The sequence below is a fragment of the Mchenga conophoros genome, linkage group LG12 (genome assembly GCF_057382185.1).
Source record: "Mchenga conophoros isolate Kocher_MC1m ecotype Shallow Benthic linkage group LG12, M_conophoros_male_GT1.1, whole genome shotgun sequence".
NCBI classification, from domain to species: domain Eukaryota; kingdom Metazoa; phylum Chordata; class Actinopteri; order Cichliformes; family Cichlidae; genus Mchenga; species Mchenga conophoros.
This window is the reverse complement of record NC_140537.1, coordinates 9,925,854-9,942,594: the sequence shown is the minus strand read 5'-3', so window position 1 is coordinate 9,942,594 and position 16,741 is coordinate 9,925,854. Positions and strand designations below refer to the sequence as shown.

Sequence of the window (16,741 nt, the reverse complement as noted above, 5' to 3'; positions counted from 1 at the left end):
TGCTGAATGAAAATACGCAACAACCGGAAGTGACATCGGGGGAAGGAACCAAACAACGGATCGGTGGCATTGCAGGTTTTGGGCTGCGGGTTTTTTGTTTTTTGTCCTTTCTTGCGTGTAGCTTGAAGCATCGCAGTGACAAACGGAATAATAAATTGCCATGCATGGTTTTTGTGGACTTTCTGAACCGGAACTTAAGTGTGAACAACGGAACGTCCAAGCACAGTTTTCCCCGCCGCAGAGCCTGCTGGGTAATATGTTAACGTCGGAAACGCGTTGATTGGAGGTCCCCGCGTGTGGAGGTAAAAAGTAGAAACGTAATAAGACTCGGTAAAGACACATAGGTAAACGATGTTGCACGAGATGCTGAGGTCTTAGACGCTCTTGCAGTGTGTTAGTAATACTACTCAGTGTGTATTGTAGTGCTGTTACAAGTAGTGCTACAACTGCTGAATCTGAAAGTGTTTGCTTCAGGTTAAACTCAGTTTAAGCTTTATACAAAGAAAATGAACAAGACTCGTTTACATTGTTTTGTCTTTAATACATATATTTATAAATGTTCCCAACCAGGAAGTTAATAAAAATATTTATATTTGTTTGTGTGTGTGCGTCCGCGCGCGTTGTTTTCTATCGAAGTGGTTGCCCTGACCACAAGTCGGTCAAAAGAAAGACGCTTATTAATAAATATTTCGGTTTGAACCAAATCACCAGGTTAAAGGCTCATCATGATGTTTGTCGTGACATAATAATGCAACCTTCTCTGTGTCTGTCCACAGACATGTCCGCCTCTCTGGCAGCAAAGAGGGACAAGATCCAGAGAGAGGTGGAGGAACTGGAACGGAGTCTGTCTGTAACCAATGCTGAACTGGAGCTCCTAAGCAGCGGGACAGGTACCCATCTTCTCTCTCTGTCTGTCTTTATCGCGCTCTCTGTTTGCTTGTCTCTAAATAACCTGCTATATCTCTGACTAGATGATGACTGTGATCGTGAAGATGTGGATACCCCAGCGGGACAGGTAGATCTCACAGTAAAACTGTGCATGAATTGAATGAGAGTTCCGACAAAGACACAAAATCTCTGTGTGTGTGTTTTCTTGCATTCAGTCTGCAGCAGGTCTGTTGGCTGAGAGAGAGAAAATCCAGAAAGAGATCCAGAACCTGGAGGAAGTGCTGGGACCACACAGTCCCATCATTGTTTCAGGTACCTCTCTCTGGCTGTCCTGCAGCATGTCTGTGGAGCCTGAATTTATTTATTTATTTTCACATAATCAGAAACTAATGAAAAAGTCACCATGCATTTTATCTGCTAAAATATAATTTACATCAAAAATGAGGAAGGAACCTTAAAGGAACCACACTGGGAACTCTGGTACTTGTTAGAGAATTTAAAAAGGCAAATAAATGTCTCCTGCTTTCTGTCTGGCAGATGATGATTGCAGCATCAGTGAGGAGGTAAGCGTCCATGTCCTTAAGCTGTCAGTACCTCTGTCAGTAACTGTGAAATAACTTTGTATAATTACACTGATTACAGAGTGACCTTGGCCTGTCACCGTCAGTGGACTCATGTCTTCAGATGAACCTCGTGTACCAGCAGGTGGTCCAAGAGACTCTGGACCAGCTGGAGAAACTACTAACACAAAACCAGAAGGAGCAGGTCACTACTAACACACACACAAATACTCAGTCAGTATTAATGCACACAACAGGTCAAAATACAGACATTAGAAGAGTATTAACACACAACCAGAGACATTAGGAGTGTTAACAGACAATCTCAGACAGCATGTCAGTACTAACACATGACTACAGACAGTAGGTCAGTGCTCATATTAAATGTTTTTGTTTGTTTGTTTGTTTGCTTGTTGTTTTTCTAATGCAGAAGGAGCTGGAAACTCAGCTGTCTGGACAGATCAAAGAGCCTTCCAAACAGCAGCCCACCAACTCCTCCTACCAGCAGCCAATGAAGATGTATCTAGGTCGCTTCCTAAAACCATACTTCAAGGATAAACTGACGGGACTGGTAAGACAAACATGCCCAACAACTGACACAGGGTTACTGTTACTGCAGCTGACCAATTAGGGGCTGTGTTTGTCTGTATGTCTTCAGGGTCCTCCAGCCAATCAGGAGGCGAAGGAAAAGGCGAGCAGGATTGCAGGATATCTCGATGACAAGAAGCTGAAAATAAAACGATGTAAGACAGTACAAACTCCCCCCCCCCCCCCTTTTTTTTTTATTTTTTTTTTTATTTTACCCAAAGTGAAACAAACCAAATAAATGTATATAAATAAATGAACATGATAGGTGCATTGTGACACTGTTTAGGCCTAAATACTAGCACTAGCATCTACTCATGCTCATGTAACTAAGACTAAAATGCTGATGTTTAGCAGGTGCATAATTTATGTAATCAACCTGATTTCAGTGATGTTTTTGCAGCACAAATATAAATTAAACAGAATCCATAACGATTTGCAAGTGATTTAAACCATACATTAAATTTGAAATGAATACAAAGAGCATCTCAAGTGCTCAAACACGCAAAAACATTTTAAACAAATTATTAAAAGTTGGGACATGGGCATGCAAATGTAATATGCTTTGTTAATATGCTGTATTTTGGACTATTTGTTTTGTTAAAATTGGTGGTTACAGTAGTGGATACTCATATTAAACATGGCCAAAGTTTCAACAAGGTCTGTAATCCTTATGAGCCAGAAAGCGCAGGCAGACTGCTCCACTTCAAGGTAGCTTTTTTTTTTTTTTTTAAAGAGAGAGCTGTAACCTGTGAACATAGAAACTTTTCTATCCTAGAGGCAGTCAAAAGAAAGGTATCTTAATGGGACTAGAGTTAAAACTGCTTGTTTTATTCTAATGAACTGAAGTCCCACTGAAGTTGCTGCACTGATAATAAATAAATAAATAAATAAATAAATAAGGATTATTTTCAACTGTCAGTCAAGAAAATTAGAGCCCAAAAACAACATTGAAGGGATATGAGCATAATAGGTCCTGTATAAGTTCAGACCATTTACCATTTTATCACCAAGTGGTGTTTGTCCCTTCAACATCTCTGATATCTGTGTCTTAGGGGAGAGCTGGCAGAAGACTCTCTTGATCCATGCAGTGTCTAGGGAGAGTCTGAGGAGACTCATCCAGCCCAAACTCTCAAAGTAACATCACGTGCTCTCATCTTTGTTTTTAATTATTATTGATATATATATATATATATATATATATATATATATATATATATATATATATATATATATATTTTTTTTTTTTTTTTTTTTTTAACTTTACATTTTGTCTGCCTTGTTTTTGTGTCTGTGTTTGTGTGTTTCTCTTTCAGGGTGGACTACCTGAGTCAGAAGTTGCTCTCCGTAGAGGAGGCAGACAGGCAGCTAATCAGAGAGCAGATAGACAGTTTGGAGAGAGAAATCAACTTGCTCAGGTTAGCTGGATATCAATTTTGGACTTCAGTGTTCTTGCAGGGCCAGATGTGTCCATATTTATACCAGAAATGGGAATTGTCACATTATCAGGTAACATCGGAGAGCTCTAGAAGTCCAACAAACAGTTTACGGTCTATGTTGGCACAGCTGACAAATACCCTTAACTTAAAGATCATCTGAGAAGCTTCTTCAGCTCTGAGCTGAAGCCAGTGATTTACCAGAATGTTTTAGCTTGGTTCAGGTTTAGTTTAGTATGGTAAGAAACAAGTATTTAGAATAATGCTAGGCAGTTAACTTTTCTATTAGCCACTGCTACAAATATTGCTATCAATAGCTTTTTATTGTAACAGTCTAGTATGTTCAGCAGTTTAAAATGTAACGTGTATCTCATTCTCTGTTCTGAATGGTCAGACAGAAGAAGGAAGAGGAGCTGATTGGTGATCGATTTGAAGAATATGACTGGCAGAAAATATCCAACATTGATGTAAGTTTTGAAAAGTAATTAGTGAATCCGATGACGAATGCAAAAGTGACGGAGTGTTGAGGTGATCACTTCTTTTACCATCGTCCCCAGTTTGAAGAGACGAGGGATGCAGGGGACATCCGCTGTTTCTGGCAGAACTTCCTCCACCCGTCCATTAATAAGACTCGGTGGAGCCAGGAGGAGGTGCAGCAACTGAAGGAGATCAGCAGGAAACACGAAGAGAGACACTGGGAGATCATCGCTCAAGAGCTGGGGGTGAGCAGGAGGGAGCACTGTCTTTTTGTCTGAAATGTGTGTCTATTTTTGATCTCTCTTTCTCTCCCCTCCCCTCCCTCCCAGACTGGAAGAACAGCTTTCATGTGTCTTCAGATGTTCCAGCGTTTTGTCTCGGGATCATTAAAACGTGGCAGCTGGACTCCAGCTGAAGATGATTTGCTGAGAGAGCTGGTGGACAAGATGAGGATCGGGAACTTCATCCCATACACACAGAGTAATCACATCACACTGTTACATCAGTCTGCCTGTCTCTCTGTCATTAATGAGGTGCATGTGCTTGTTTTACATGCCAACACTCTGAAACCTCTTCTGTTCCCAGTGAGTTACTTCATGGAGGGTCGTGACCCTGCACAGTTGATCTACAGGTGGAACCAAGTTTTAGACCCGAGCCTGAAGAGAGGGCCATGGACCAAGCAGGAGGATAAGGTACACAGAGGACTAAGTGGATACACCATAGCAGAGCCACATCAGTGTACAATCAGTAGTGTAAATAGTTCAGAGAGGAAGTACTTGTTTGTGTTCCTGTGATGAGATTCTGCTGCATAAGGTCCCAGTTTGGAACCTACTATGAGTGTTTTTTATATTTGCATATATATATTTGATACATATGATAACATCTAGTTACTGACCGGTCTTTGTCTGTCAGCTTCTGCTACAAGCTGTGGCTCGTCACGGAGAGAAGAACTGGTGGAAGATCAGGTTGGAGGTTCCCGGACGCACTGATGGAGGCTGCAGAGACAGGTAACACTTGACTGGAAGAACAGAACTGAGTTTGTCTGATAATCTGGGTCCTAGTTAAGATGTGTGTGGGGTTGCTTGCAGGTATTATGACTGTCTGAAGGCGGGGACAAAAAGAGGCCCATTCGACAGGAAGGAGAGAGAGCTGCTAGTGGAGCTGGTGGAGAAACATGGAGTCGGTGGGTCACAAACATGCCACAGAGCAGCATATTAAAAGCATGTTGCTGCAGCAGCTTTCACAAAAACACAAAAAATCTGAAATCACAAGCCCAAAATCTTTCCTGCAGCATCTTTTCTGTTTTGACTTATTAACCAAGGAACAGTTTTGACAACAGAATGAGAACATAAATCATTTTCATCAGAATATAAACATTACTGACAGTAGATTTTTATAAAGATTTTATAAACGTATACATCCATCCATCGGTCCGTCTTCTTCCGCTTATCCTGAGCCGGGTCACGGCAGCAGCCTAAGCAGAGAAGGCCAGGCCTCCCTCTCCCCGGCCACCTCCTCCAGCTTGTCTGGGGGAACATCAAGGCGTTCCAAGGCCAGCCGAGAGTTATAACCTTTCCAGCATGCCCTGGTTCTGCCCCAGGGCCTCCTCAATGGGACATGCGTGGAACACCTCACCCAGGAGGCATCCTTATCAGATGCCCGAACCACCTCAACTAGCTCCTTTTGATGTGGAGGAGCAGCAGCTCTACTCTGAGCCCATCCTGGGTGGCTGAACTCCTCACCCTATAAACTTATACAGTACTGTGCAAAAGTCGTTAGCAACCCCTTATATTTTAATAGGAAAATGGAAAGTCAGTACAGCAATAAATGGAAATATAGTATACAAGGCCAAAACAGAGTTTGTACACTTTGTAATTGGCCTTTGACCATCTTTATTCTTCAACACAGCCTAAAGTCTCTTTTTTCAGTGTTCTTCAGCTGTAGTTCTCCAGGCTCTTTGAAGAACATCCAGAGCTGTTCTATATTTCTACCCTTTGCTCGGTTCTCTGTGAAGATGATCCCACACTGCTTCAATAATGTTAATCTAGGGAGGCTAATCCATGACTGCCCCTGTTCCACACCACTGACTGAAATACCATGGTGGAGTCTCCAGTGTGGTTTATAGATGACATGTCTGTGAAGGTTCAGTCATCCAGGTCATCGTAGACTAAGGAGCTTGGAAAGAAAAGTGTCTGGACTTCTTTGAGTTGCTTGAAGACGTTTCACCTCTCATCCGAGAAGCTTCTTCAGTTCTAAGGATCAATTGGTGGGGAGTCCCAGATTTAAACCTAGTGGGAGTTTTCCCCCCCATAGATGACTGTAAACACTCACTGTTGTACCGCTCACTTGACCTTCCACACAGTGATAAATAAATATGTTTCCACTCTTTGTTTTTCTTTTTTTTTTCTTTTTTTTCTTCAGTGCCCTTCTTGTGTAATTTGGCATACCTCAGCCTTTTCTCCCCATTTCCCTTATTTAAGAACGGCCCTTTCATAGCAGCGTTCTTCTTTCTTTAGCTGCAGCATACAGCAGCCTCCTCCGTCACAACAACCCACTCCGTATCCTTCTTCACTACATCCATGGATGTTTTGTGGTCTTTCTCTTTTCCTCCTGCCTGGCAGCTCCACATTTAATATACTTTAGTGTGATCTGATACCATGAATCTTTAGCTAAATCTTTCATCTGCACAGCCATTTTTTTTTTTTATTAATATCCAATGAAAAATAAAACTCTGCACTAAACATTTAAGCAGCTGCAGTGACACACTCTGCTGTCAAGTGTTTGTGTGTTTGAACTCGTGTGTGTGTGTGTGTGTGTGTGTGTGTGTGTGTGTTTTTTTTTTTGTTTTTTTTTCTTTCAGGTCACTGGGCAAAGATCGCAGCTGAGATTCCCAACCGTATCGATGCTCAGTGTATGAGGACATGGAGGCAAATGGCCAAAGCTGCAGATGAGGTACATGACCTGTTGTCTTGGAGGGAGGGAAATGTTGGTGTTGTGAGAGGATTAACATAGCATTACCTGATTACAGTGGGGCAAAAAAGTATTTAGTCAGCCACCGATTGTGCAAGTTCCCCCACCTAAAATGATGACAGAGGTCAGTATTTTGCACCAGAGGTACACTTCAACTGTGAGAGACAGAATGTGAAAAAAAAAAAAAAATCCATGAATCCACATGGTAGGATTTGTAAAGAATTTATACGTAAATTAGGGTGGAAAATAAGTATTTGGTCAATAACAAAAATACAACTCAATACTTTGTAACATAACCTTTGTTGGCAATAACAGAGGTCAAACGTTTACTATAGGTCTTTACCAGGTTTGCACACACAGTAGCTGGTATTTTGGCCCATTCCTCCATGCAGATCTTCTCGAGAGCAGTGATGTTTTGGGGCTGTCGCCGAGCAACACGGACTTTCAACTCCCGCCACAGATTTTCTATGGGGTTGAGGTCTGGAGACTGGCTAGGCCACTCCAGGACTTTCAAATGCTTCTTACGGAGCCACTCCTTTGTTGCCCGGGCGGTGTGTTTTGGATCATTGTCATGTTGGAAGACCCAGCCTCGTTTCATCTTCAAAGTTCTCACTGATGGAAGGAGGTTTTGGCTCAAAATCTCACGATACATGGCCCCATTCATTCTGTCCTTAACACGGATCAGTCGTCCTGTCCCCTTGGCAGAAAAACAGCCCCATAGCATGATGTTTCCACCCCCATGCTTCACAGTAGGTATGGTGTTCTTGGGATGCAACTCAGTATTCTTCTTCCTCCAAACACGACGAGTTGAGTTTATACCAAAAAGTTCTACTTTGGTTTCATCTGACCACATGACATTCTCCCAATCCTCTGCTGTATCATCCATGTGCTCTCTGGCAAACTTCAGACGGGCCTGGACATGCACTGGCTTCAGCAGCGGAACACGTCTGGCACTGCGGGATTTGATTCCCTGCCGTTGTAGTGTGTTACTGATGGTGACCTTTGTTACTTTGGTCCCAGCTCTCTGCAGGTCATTCACCAGGTCCCCCCGTGTGGTTCTGGGATCTTTGCTCACCGTTCTCATGATCATTTTGACCCCACGGGATGAGATCTTGCGTGGAGCCCCAGATCGAGGGAGATTATCAGTGGTCTTGTATGTCTTCCATTTTCTGATGATTGCTCCCACAGTTGGTTTTTTCACACCAAGCTGCTTGCCTATTGTAGATTCACTCTTCCCAGTCTGGTGCAGGTCTACAATACTTTTCCTGGTGTCCTTCGAAAGCTCTTTGGTCTTGGCCATGGCGGAGTTTGGAGTTTGACTGTTTGAGGCTGTGGACAGGTGTCTTTTATACAGATGATGAGTTCAAACAGGTGCCATTCATACAGGTAACGAGTGGGGGACAGAAAAGCTTCTTACAGAAGACGTTACAGGTCTGTGAGAGCCAGAGATTTTCCTTGTTTGAGGTGACCAAATACTTATTTTCCACCCTAATTTACGAATAAATTCTTTACAAATCCTACCATGTGGATGCATGGATTTTTTTTTTCACATTCTGTCTCTCACAGTTGAAGTGTACCTCTGGTGCAAATTACTGACCTCTGTCATCATTTTAAGTGGGGGAACTTGCACAATCGGTGGCTGACTAAATACTTTTTTGCACCCCTGTACCTGTGTCTGTAATTCAGCTGGTGGTTCGGAAAAATTCGGACTTCTGGGATCTGGTCTGTAAACGAGATGAAACCAAAATAATCAAAGAATAGTTATAATATTAGGAAACATACCAAATGGTACTTTCATTACACTCCTTATGTTCATTTATTCATTTACTTTATTTAATGCCAGCTTAATCACTGGCAGAAGATAGAATTACAATATCAGCTACATAAATGAGCAATATTCACAAAAAATGTGACAACTGCTTAACTACTTAGGAACCATGGAAACTGAAACAATGACTCTTTTTAACTCTCTGAAAACAGAAATTAGGGTGTGCTAGAAAACCACAGAGGAAACGTGGGGGAGATGAGGAGAAGAAGAAGAAGGCTGCTAAAACCAACAACAACATCAGGAGACGCCTCAAGGCAATAAAAGAAGAAGTGATTAGTGAGGAGGAGGAGGAGGAGGAAGAGATGGCGATAGAATATATGGACAGTGATGATGAGAAGAAAAAGATGAAAAAGACAGAGGTACCAGAAGTGGAGAAACTAGTGGAAGTGCAAGAGGAGCAGAAGGAGGAGGAATTGGAGGAAGAATATACGTTCCCACCCATGCAGGAATGGATTCCAGTTGAAAGAGCCCAACCATTTACTTCCTTGAACTTTTGTCCAGTGGTGTTGGCTTCCTCCAACGAGTCTCACAATGACAAGTTAGTGCGATCAACCATTTTGGGGAAGTCTGGACGCTCTGTAATCATCGGCCCACCTCCCAGGGAGCTGCGATGGGAAGAACGCCACGACAGCGGCGCCATGATGATGGTGTCACCTGACCAGCTCCGAGCCCACTTGCACAATCAAGCACGGAGGTTTTACAGTAGGTCTAAATGTAAGACAAAAACTTCCCAAACCAGCAGGCCACTCTTTATGAAAGGAATGACTGGCCAGGGGGTAGACCTCATGCTTCAGGCTGCAGTGACACCATGGATTGGCAACCTGCTGATCCCAGCCAGCACCAAAAGAATGGCAGAAGATGTCCTGAGGGAGCGAGCAGAGAAGAAAGAGCTTTCTTCAACATCTGTCTTCACGTTGTTCCTCAAAGTCATGAATGTGGATGTCATGGGTTGTAAGGAGATGATAGAGCGGAGGCAAAGCGGGGTGACGTTAATAACTCCACCTTCCAATCCTCCTCCTGGCAAATTTAAAAATCCAAATACTGTGGCAGGAATACTTCAGCGAATGCATTTGGGCATGCAGGAGCCATCTCCGGCAGACAGGTGGTGCAGACAAACTCCTCCTCCTCAGCTGCACCCATCAATTGTTACTCAGGTGCCTCCTAACATCCGGACTCAAGTTGCTCCTTTGTCATTTCCCCAGCCTGCCTCAATTCCTCATTCTGACTCACAGCTGAATGCTGCTTTCTCTCGAGCTCAACACACATCTCGGCATGCAGAGGTCACTATTTCTCCATTTGCTCTTCCTGCTGCTTGTCAGAGGCAGACTACCACTCCAGTTTTTGTGGTCTCAACGCTCCAGAATGTCTCCTCTAGCTGTAACCAACAGGCTGTACCTTTGACCCAAAGCCTCACAGCCTCATTGCCCCCATTCCTTAATCAGCCTATTAGCCCCTCACAAACTGCTGTCCTCTCCCCTCCTGCCTGTTCCCGCCAACTTTGCCTTTCCCCCTCCACCCTAAATCTACCCAGAAAAAAGCAAACAGAGAATCACGAGAGTCAGAATGGGGTTGTACATGCAGGTGTGGAGGGAGAAGTTAGTATGAGCAAGGACAGAAAGAAGACGAATCTCAGTCAGAAGGCCAGAGCTCCACGCCAAGTCACTAAAGCAAAGGTAACATTTTCAGATTTCTCGCAATAAATGATTATACAGAAGTCACTATTTTTGCTTGTTTTCTAGTTGCTTTTATTACAAAAAATATTGTATTATTTATCTTTTAGACTGGGAGTATAACAATTAAAATGCTGCTTTCACTCATGCTCGATTTGTTCTACTTGCAAAGAGACTTAGAAACCATTATCGAGTGAGAAAAGTGTGCTGCAGGGGGGAAAAGGCCTTTATTGAGCCCAGTGGATTTTTTTTAAACTTATGTAATCTAATCATCTAGCCTTTACGAGTCCACCATAACCATGCAAACTTTCCCACACTATTAAGTATACCATTGCACTGCCTGCTATTGTTTGAACTTTTCAGTATTCTGAAAAAAATCCCAGAATTACCTAGAAATTATCGTTTAATATAATTTCAGTCATTGTCATGCATATGTTTCCAAAATATGAAACGACTCGTTCAGTTCAATGTTATTTGTATAGAATAGAATGGAATTCAACTTTATTGTCATTGCACATGTCACAGGTACAAGGCAGCTCTTCAGCAACTTCTACATACAGCTTATTTTCCCCTGGCATAATTCTTGAGTTTCTGCTGAAATTCTTCACCATTTTCTTCTTTGTTGCCAGAAGTTTAGCACACAGCATACCCACTCGGGACACGTCATGGTCTCACGATTTCCATTCTCATCAGAATGCCATATAGATCTTGCTGGCTCATCTCTGTCTTTGTTTTGTTTTGTTTAGGCTAAAGTAAAAAAGACGGCAAAGTCTGCTCCATTAAAGATGGCCAGTCCTCCCATCGAGCTGCTACCTCAGACTGTTCACTCCTCCCAAACCACACCTCCTACAGCTCATCCAGTTGATGTTATCCCTTCTTCATTAGTCACATCCCTTCGTCTCACACCGAATGACTCTTCAACTTCTGATAACCTGTCCTTCCCATCACGCCAGTCTGCCACGCCTTCCCACTCTGACGGAGCCATGTCTTCAACTCTAAACTTTAGTTTAGTCCCACTCCCCTCCAGTGTGACCAGCCAACATGCTGTTTCCTCCACTTCATGCCCAAACTCCAGCGACCACAACTACACATTTTTAACACCTAGCCCCACTGAGCATGGGTCTGACTTGAGTCAGCCTTGTCCTGTCCCAAAGCAGCCAGACAACAATGTTCCAGATGGCCAGGCCAGAGGAAAGAAAAGACAGAGGCAAGCAGCAGAAAAGCAGGAAGTGATGAGAAACGAGGACGACCAGTGTGTAGGCAGGACAAGTACAGGTGTGGACGGAAAGCGAATTCGAAAGCCGACTCATAAAGCCAAAGCTCTGCAGGAAGATGCTCAGGCCAAGGTAAGATTACTAGATTCTGTTCTTCATTCCTCATTTAGTCACATAATTACAACAACAATAGCAAAGCATGTACAGGTAGTGTAATCACCTAGTTGACTTTAAACGAGAGTTTCTTAGGTCTCCTTAAAAATCAAAATACCAAACAGCTGCCATCCAAACAGCTGCAAAAGATTTGAAGTTGACGAAAGCAGGAGACCGATGCTGCAGGTCATTAGCTGGTAGTTTTTATTAGCTGGTATCTGTCACCTCTTCAGCCTGTCTCCTCTGTGGTCTGTGTTTGCAGGCTGAAGCCAAGAAGAAAAAATCTTCTACCTCATCTCCTCGGCAGAAGCGTTCTCGCGGTGCTTGCTCTAAAGAGAAAGCGAGCACACAGACTCCAGTTGCTGCTCCGGTGCCCAGGTTGCATTTATGTCCGGGTCAGTCGATGTGGTTCATGACTCCTACAGGCCTGGTCCAGCTTTCGCAAGCCCCGTCCCAGGGCCTGGAGATGGCGGCAATAAACACTGTCCCTCCTTCCCCAGGGAGTAGTTTAAACCAACACACAGCCACATCACCTGTCCAGCTCGCCACCAGAGGCCTGCGGCCAATTGCACCTAAACTGTCCTCTGGGCCTGTACCGATAACCCTTCCAAATCAACCTCACCCACTTCCTGAGCCACCCGTTTGTAACCCAAGGCCTCTCGCCCCACCCTCAGTGCAGCCATCTGACCTAGACCATGGTCTCTACTCCCTCCCTTTTTGTCCCCCGCGGTCTTCCACTAACTTCTCACCGTTGGGCACAGTCAGAGTGGATGCCCCACAGTCCAGGCCACTGAGGAAGGAGGTGCTGGAGATCGACCCCTCTCTTATATTCGTGGAATCCCCAGCAGCCATAAATGACTGGTTAAGTGGGTCAGGAGGGGTGGTAGTACCAGGATTGAGCTTGTCCCTGCCCTACCTTCCACCCTTTGTCAGCAATCTGAGCATGCTCAGTAGATTGCTTTGTGCCAAGAAGTCCCTAACCAGGTCGTCCCTGCAGCTGGTGCGTGAGGGCAACAAATCCAGATGGCCCCAGACCAATTCCAAGCCTGACAGCAGCACAAAGAACGGCTCCAATGACCCTCCGCCTCAACCTCCACCAGACCTGCCGGACTCCACCTCAGACATCACACCCGCCGAGAAACACCCAGGTAACACACCATATGACCCGACAGCAGGTGGTGTCTCCTACGCTCTAAATTCTGTTGATAAAATATTAAGTGCTGGATGTTTAATAATTGGCAGTTTCCTCCAGAGACTTCAGGTTGTTCTGTTTGTTTGTGTCTCCCTGCAGCTTCCCCCGCAGCCACCCCTGTCAGCTCTGACCACCTGGAGCAGCAGGAGAAGAATGAGGAGGAAGAGGAGGAGGAGCTGGTGGCAGCAGTGCGTCAGCTGGTAGCTGAGCGTTTCTCAAATAATCCTGCCTACCAGTTGCTGAAGGCACGCTTTCTGTCTTGTTTTACTCTCCCCGCACTCCTGGCTACCATGCCACCAGTCCCAAAGGTTGAAGCCTGCCAGACCAATCAGGAAGAGGAGAAGGAAGAGGAGGTGGAGGAGGAAGGAGAAGAAGAAGTGGAGCTAAGGAAACTCAAAGAAATGGCAAAACTGAGGAGAGCTGAGGTGAGTTGCGTAGGTTATTCAGGTAGTTTCAACTTCTGTTTATATCACAGTAACACTGACTCTGGCAGCATTCAACTTACTGTGGGCACATATACGGTCATTTGGGAAACAAATTGTTAGCCCCAAATGCCACAAATTCGAGTTCTTCTCTGTAAGGTTTCTATACTTTTATCACATGATAGCAGAAATAGCCAGTTTCTTTATGTAGAAATCTGTCTAAATCTAAAGCAGGGATTTCAAACTAATTTTACATAGTGGGCCATATATAGCCCACTTTGCTTTTAGGTGGGCCGGACCAGTGAAACTAATTTGGTATTGTGTGGATAATAATTGGGCGGCACGGTGGTTAGCACTGTTGCCTCACAGCAAGAAGGTCCTGAGTTCAATTCCACCATCAGGCCGGGGTCTTTCTGTGTGGAGTTTGCATGTTCTCCCCGTGTTTGCGTGGGTTCTCTCCGGGTACTCCGGCTTCCTCCCACCGTCCAAAGACATGCAGCTTGTGGGGATAGGTTAATTGGATAATCCAAATTGCCACTAGGTGTGAATGTGCGAGTGAATGTGAGTGTGAATGGTTGTCTGTCCCTGTGTGTTAGCCCTGCGACAGACTGGCGACCTGTCCAGGGAGTACCCCGCCTCTCGCCCTATGACAGCTGGGATAGGCTCCAGCGCCCCCCGCTTTATCAATAGGAAAAGCTGTAAAACTCCTCCCAACATCCCTGATCTAAAGGGGAAAAACAAAGAAAAGGATGGAAAAAGAACCTCATTAGTTTCAGTGTGGAAGTTGATGAAAGGACAGCTAAAGCAGCAGTGATGCTGTCATTTTGGCTGTATTTGCATGTAAAATGATCACTGAGTGAGAAAGTGCCCTCTGTGCCTCACAGAATAGAGGGAAGTTAGTGTGACTCACATTTGAGTATATTTTTCCTTGCGTGTCTGAGACAGAGAGGTGAAATAAGAAAGTGAATGTCATGCTGGCCACGTAATCCAGGCTGCGATAGCTCAAGTGTATTTAAAATAGGACCATGATAAAAACAAATCTGTGACTATATAGTACTAACAAAATGAACCAAAAAATGTAATTAATAGCAGTAATGGTTATTTTAGGAGTCACATAGTTGTAATTCTGCTGTTCATTAACTCTGGATTTCTGTAGAAAACACTGAAAATACAACAGCTGAGCAAAAATAATTCAATGTGGGTAACCCTGCAGTGACTCACGCAGTCGTGAAGTCTGATCACATCAAAATCCTGTGGTTCAGTAATCAGAACAGAGGCACAAACACACTGAGAAATTTTTGTTTTTGTCCACAGAAATCACTGCAGCTGCTGTGTGACAGCTCTGGAGCTTCAGCCAGTCACTTTTCAGGGATCACAGATGTCACCAGACCCACGTCGGACCAGACCTGACCAGACGAGCAGAAACTAAAGAAAACAGAAAAGGCACTTTCTGGGGAAAATGTGTTCATCTATACATTCAGGTCACATGTTCAGTTCCTCAGGTGAAAATGACTTTAGTATGTAATCGTTTATACATCTGTTTTTATATCTATGAAAACACTTTCCTGGGCGACTTCACAAACAGATACAATGTTCTGTTTTATTAGGTGCATTCAGGGACCCTCAAAATGCAACTTTTGAGTGCAGTGATGATGTTTGGAGGAGTTGGTTTTCTAAGAATGGGAAGCTTAGTTCTTACAGACTGAAGTGAGACTGATGTCTTTATAAAGGATGACTGTGGTCGGCAGGGAGTAAAAGGAACTGAGTGTTAGTGTTGAATATGTGTAGCAACTTAAGAATGAGTTCAAAACTCACTAAATTGCACTAAAAAATGTTTTTTTTTGGTTTTGTTTTTTTGCTGCTGCTGCTGCTGCTGCTGAAATTTTTCAGCTTCTGTACACAAATGTTGTTTTATTTTCGAATAAAAAGGTTTGTTTGGAATGAAAAAGCATCTGTGTGTGTGCGTGCCTGTTATTGGAGACAGTGAGGACATGTCTTTTTGCCTCCTGTTTGTGAAATCTGCTGTGACTCTTAGACTTTCATTACTTCTTTTACATGTCCTTGTGTTGGTAAAATTTCAAGACTGAGACTGCTGCTGTGGCACAACTTCCTGTTTCAGTCAGATGATGCTTCCTGTTGGCTGGGAGTGATTCCCCTTCAGACTTCTCTAATCCTTCACTTCTTCCTCTTTTGCATATTTAACACTATAGAGAACTAAAGCTTCTGTCCATCTGTAATCTTTTTTTGTCATGTGGTTTAGGATTTGGACACACAATTTTATATGCACACTCGTAAGCTAACATTAAAACCACCCATTTAATATCATATAGGTCCCCCCCATGTCTCCAAAAGAGCTTTGACCCATGCCCAGAGAAGGGCTCAATAGTGTGTTCCTCCAGCCTCTGCTCAGTTTGGGGGGGGGGGGCTTTGGGAGACCGCAGATGTTGAGGGGGGCCACATTATCATAGAGAATAGTGATTGGTCTGCAGCAATGTTTGGGTGGGTGGTAGATGTCAAGACTCGGGTTTTCACAACAGAAAACTAAATTATTACAAGGAGGGGGGAAAAGGCAAATTAAAAAATGATTATTAATGTTCACTGACTTTATTGAAAAAAGCACTTGTTGCTATCTAACATTCACACTCTGATCAACACATCAGGGCTAACTCGGGGTTCAGCCCAAGGATACTTTGGCATACAGATTGGAGCTGCCAGAAAATGAACTGCTAACCTACTTATAGACTATTTGTTTAAAAGAGTGCAGAAACAAGTCCGCTATGTACAAATGTAAGAGGTGAACTGCCAGAGGTTAAAAAAAGTAAGGTTACCCCAAAAAAATGTACTTTTAAGAATTAACAATGGAAGAGAGACCGAGACAGACCATCATAACACGTCTAAAAATGTAGGTCTGTCCTACAGAAAACTTGCAAAGAAAGTGTATGCCACAGGTGGCCAGTTTGAGTCAAAAGTTTAGAATACATTTTGGCCTATAAATTAATTCCATGATTTCTTTTTTCACTCTAATTGCATATTTGTATTATGCTTTCATTTCAGAGTGCAATGAGACATTAAACAGCATAATTTTTAATAACAAACTGGAAAAATTGGGATTTTCTAAAACTTTTGACCGGTGGTGTGTATATAACAAAAGTAATGATTTTAAACAGCATTTTTTATTTTATTTTTTAAACAAATAGCAATTAAGATATTTTGATAAGATACATTACTATATTTAAAAAGTTGGGAAATTTGGGATTAATTAAAAAAGATCAATGCTCATTATCTTGCATGGTGGTCAGATAGTGTGCACTGTCACTTCACAACAAGAAGCTCTGAAGATCTTGGC

At 43.3% G+C, this 16,741-nt stretch overlaps 1 protein-coding gene across 2 annotated transcripts; it reads left to right on the top strand.

Annotated features, from left to right (window-relative positions):
• Nucleotides 1-24: 24 nt before the first annotated feature.
• On the top strand, nucleotides 25-15,343 carry snapc4 (small nuclear RNA activating complex, polypeptide 4). 2 transcript variants are annotated; one of them, XM_085293620.1, is made up of 23 exons: nucleotides 25-302; nucleotides 777-890; nucleotides 972-1,015; nucleotides 1,104-1,200; nucleotides 1,426-1,451; nucleotides 1,531-1,653; nucleotides 1,879-2,019; nucleotides 2,107-2,191; nucleotides 3,089-3,170; nucleotides 3,350-3,451; nucleotides 3,864-3,936; nucleotides 4,027-4,191; nucleotides 4,276-4,426; nucleotides 4,532-4,638; nucleotides 4,859-4,953; nucleotides 5,035-5,129; nucleotides 6,807-6,898; nucleotides 8,897-10,417; nucleotides 11,161-11,760; nucleotides 12,044-12,929; nucleotides 13,073-13,161; nucleotides 13,274-13,398; nucleotides 14,710-15,343. In XM_085293620.1, the coding sequence occupies exons 2-22, from the start codon at nucleotides 779-781 to the stop codon at nucleotides 13,358-13,360; spliced, it is 4,773 nt and encodes a 1,590-aa protein (XP_085149746.1). In that variant the 5' UTR covers nucleotides 25-302; nucleotides 777-778; the 3' UTR covers nucleotides 13,361-13,398; nucleotides 14,710-15,343. The 2 variants fall into 2 exon arrangements, with proteins under 2 accessions (XP_085149746.1, XP_085149745.1); XM_085293619.1 differs by having other exon boundaries at nucleotides 26-302; nucleotides 13,073-13,398.
• Nucleotides 15,344-16,741: the final 1,398 nt, after the last annotated feature.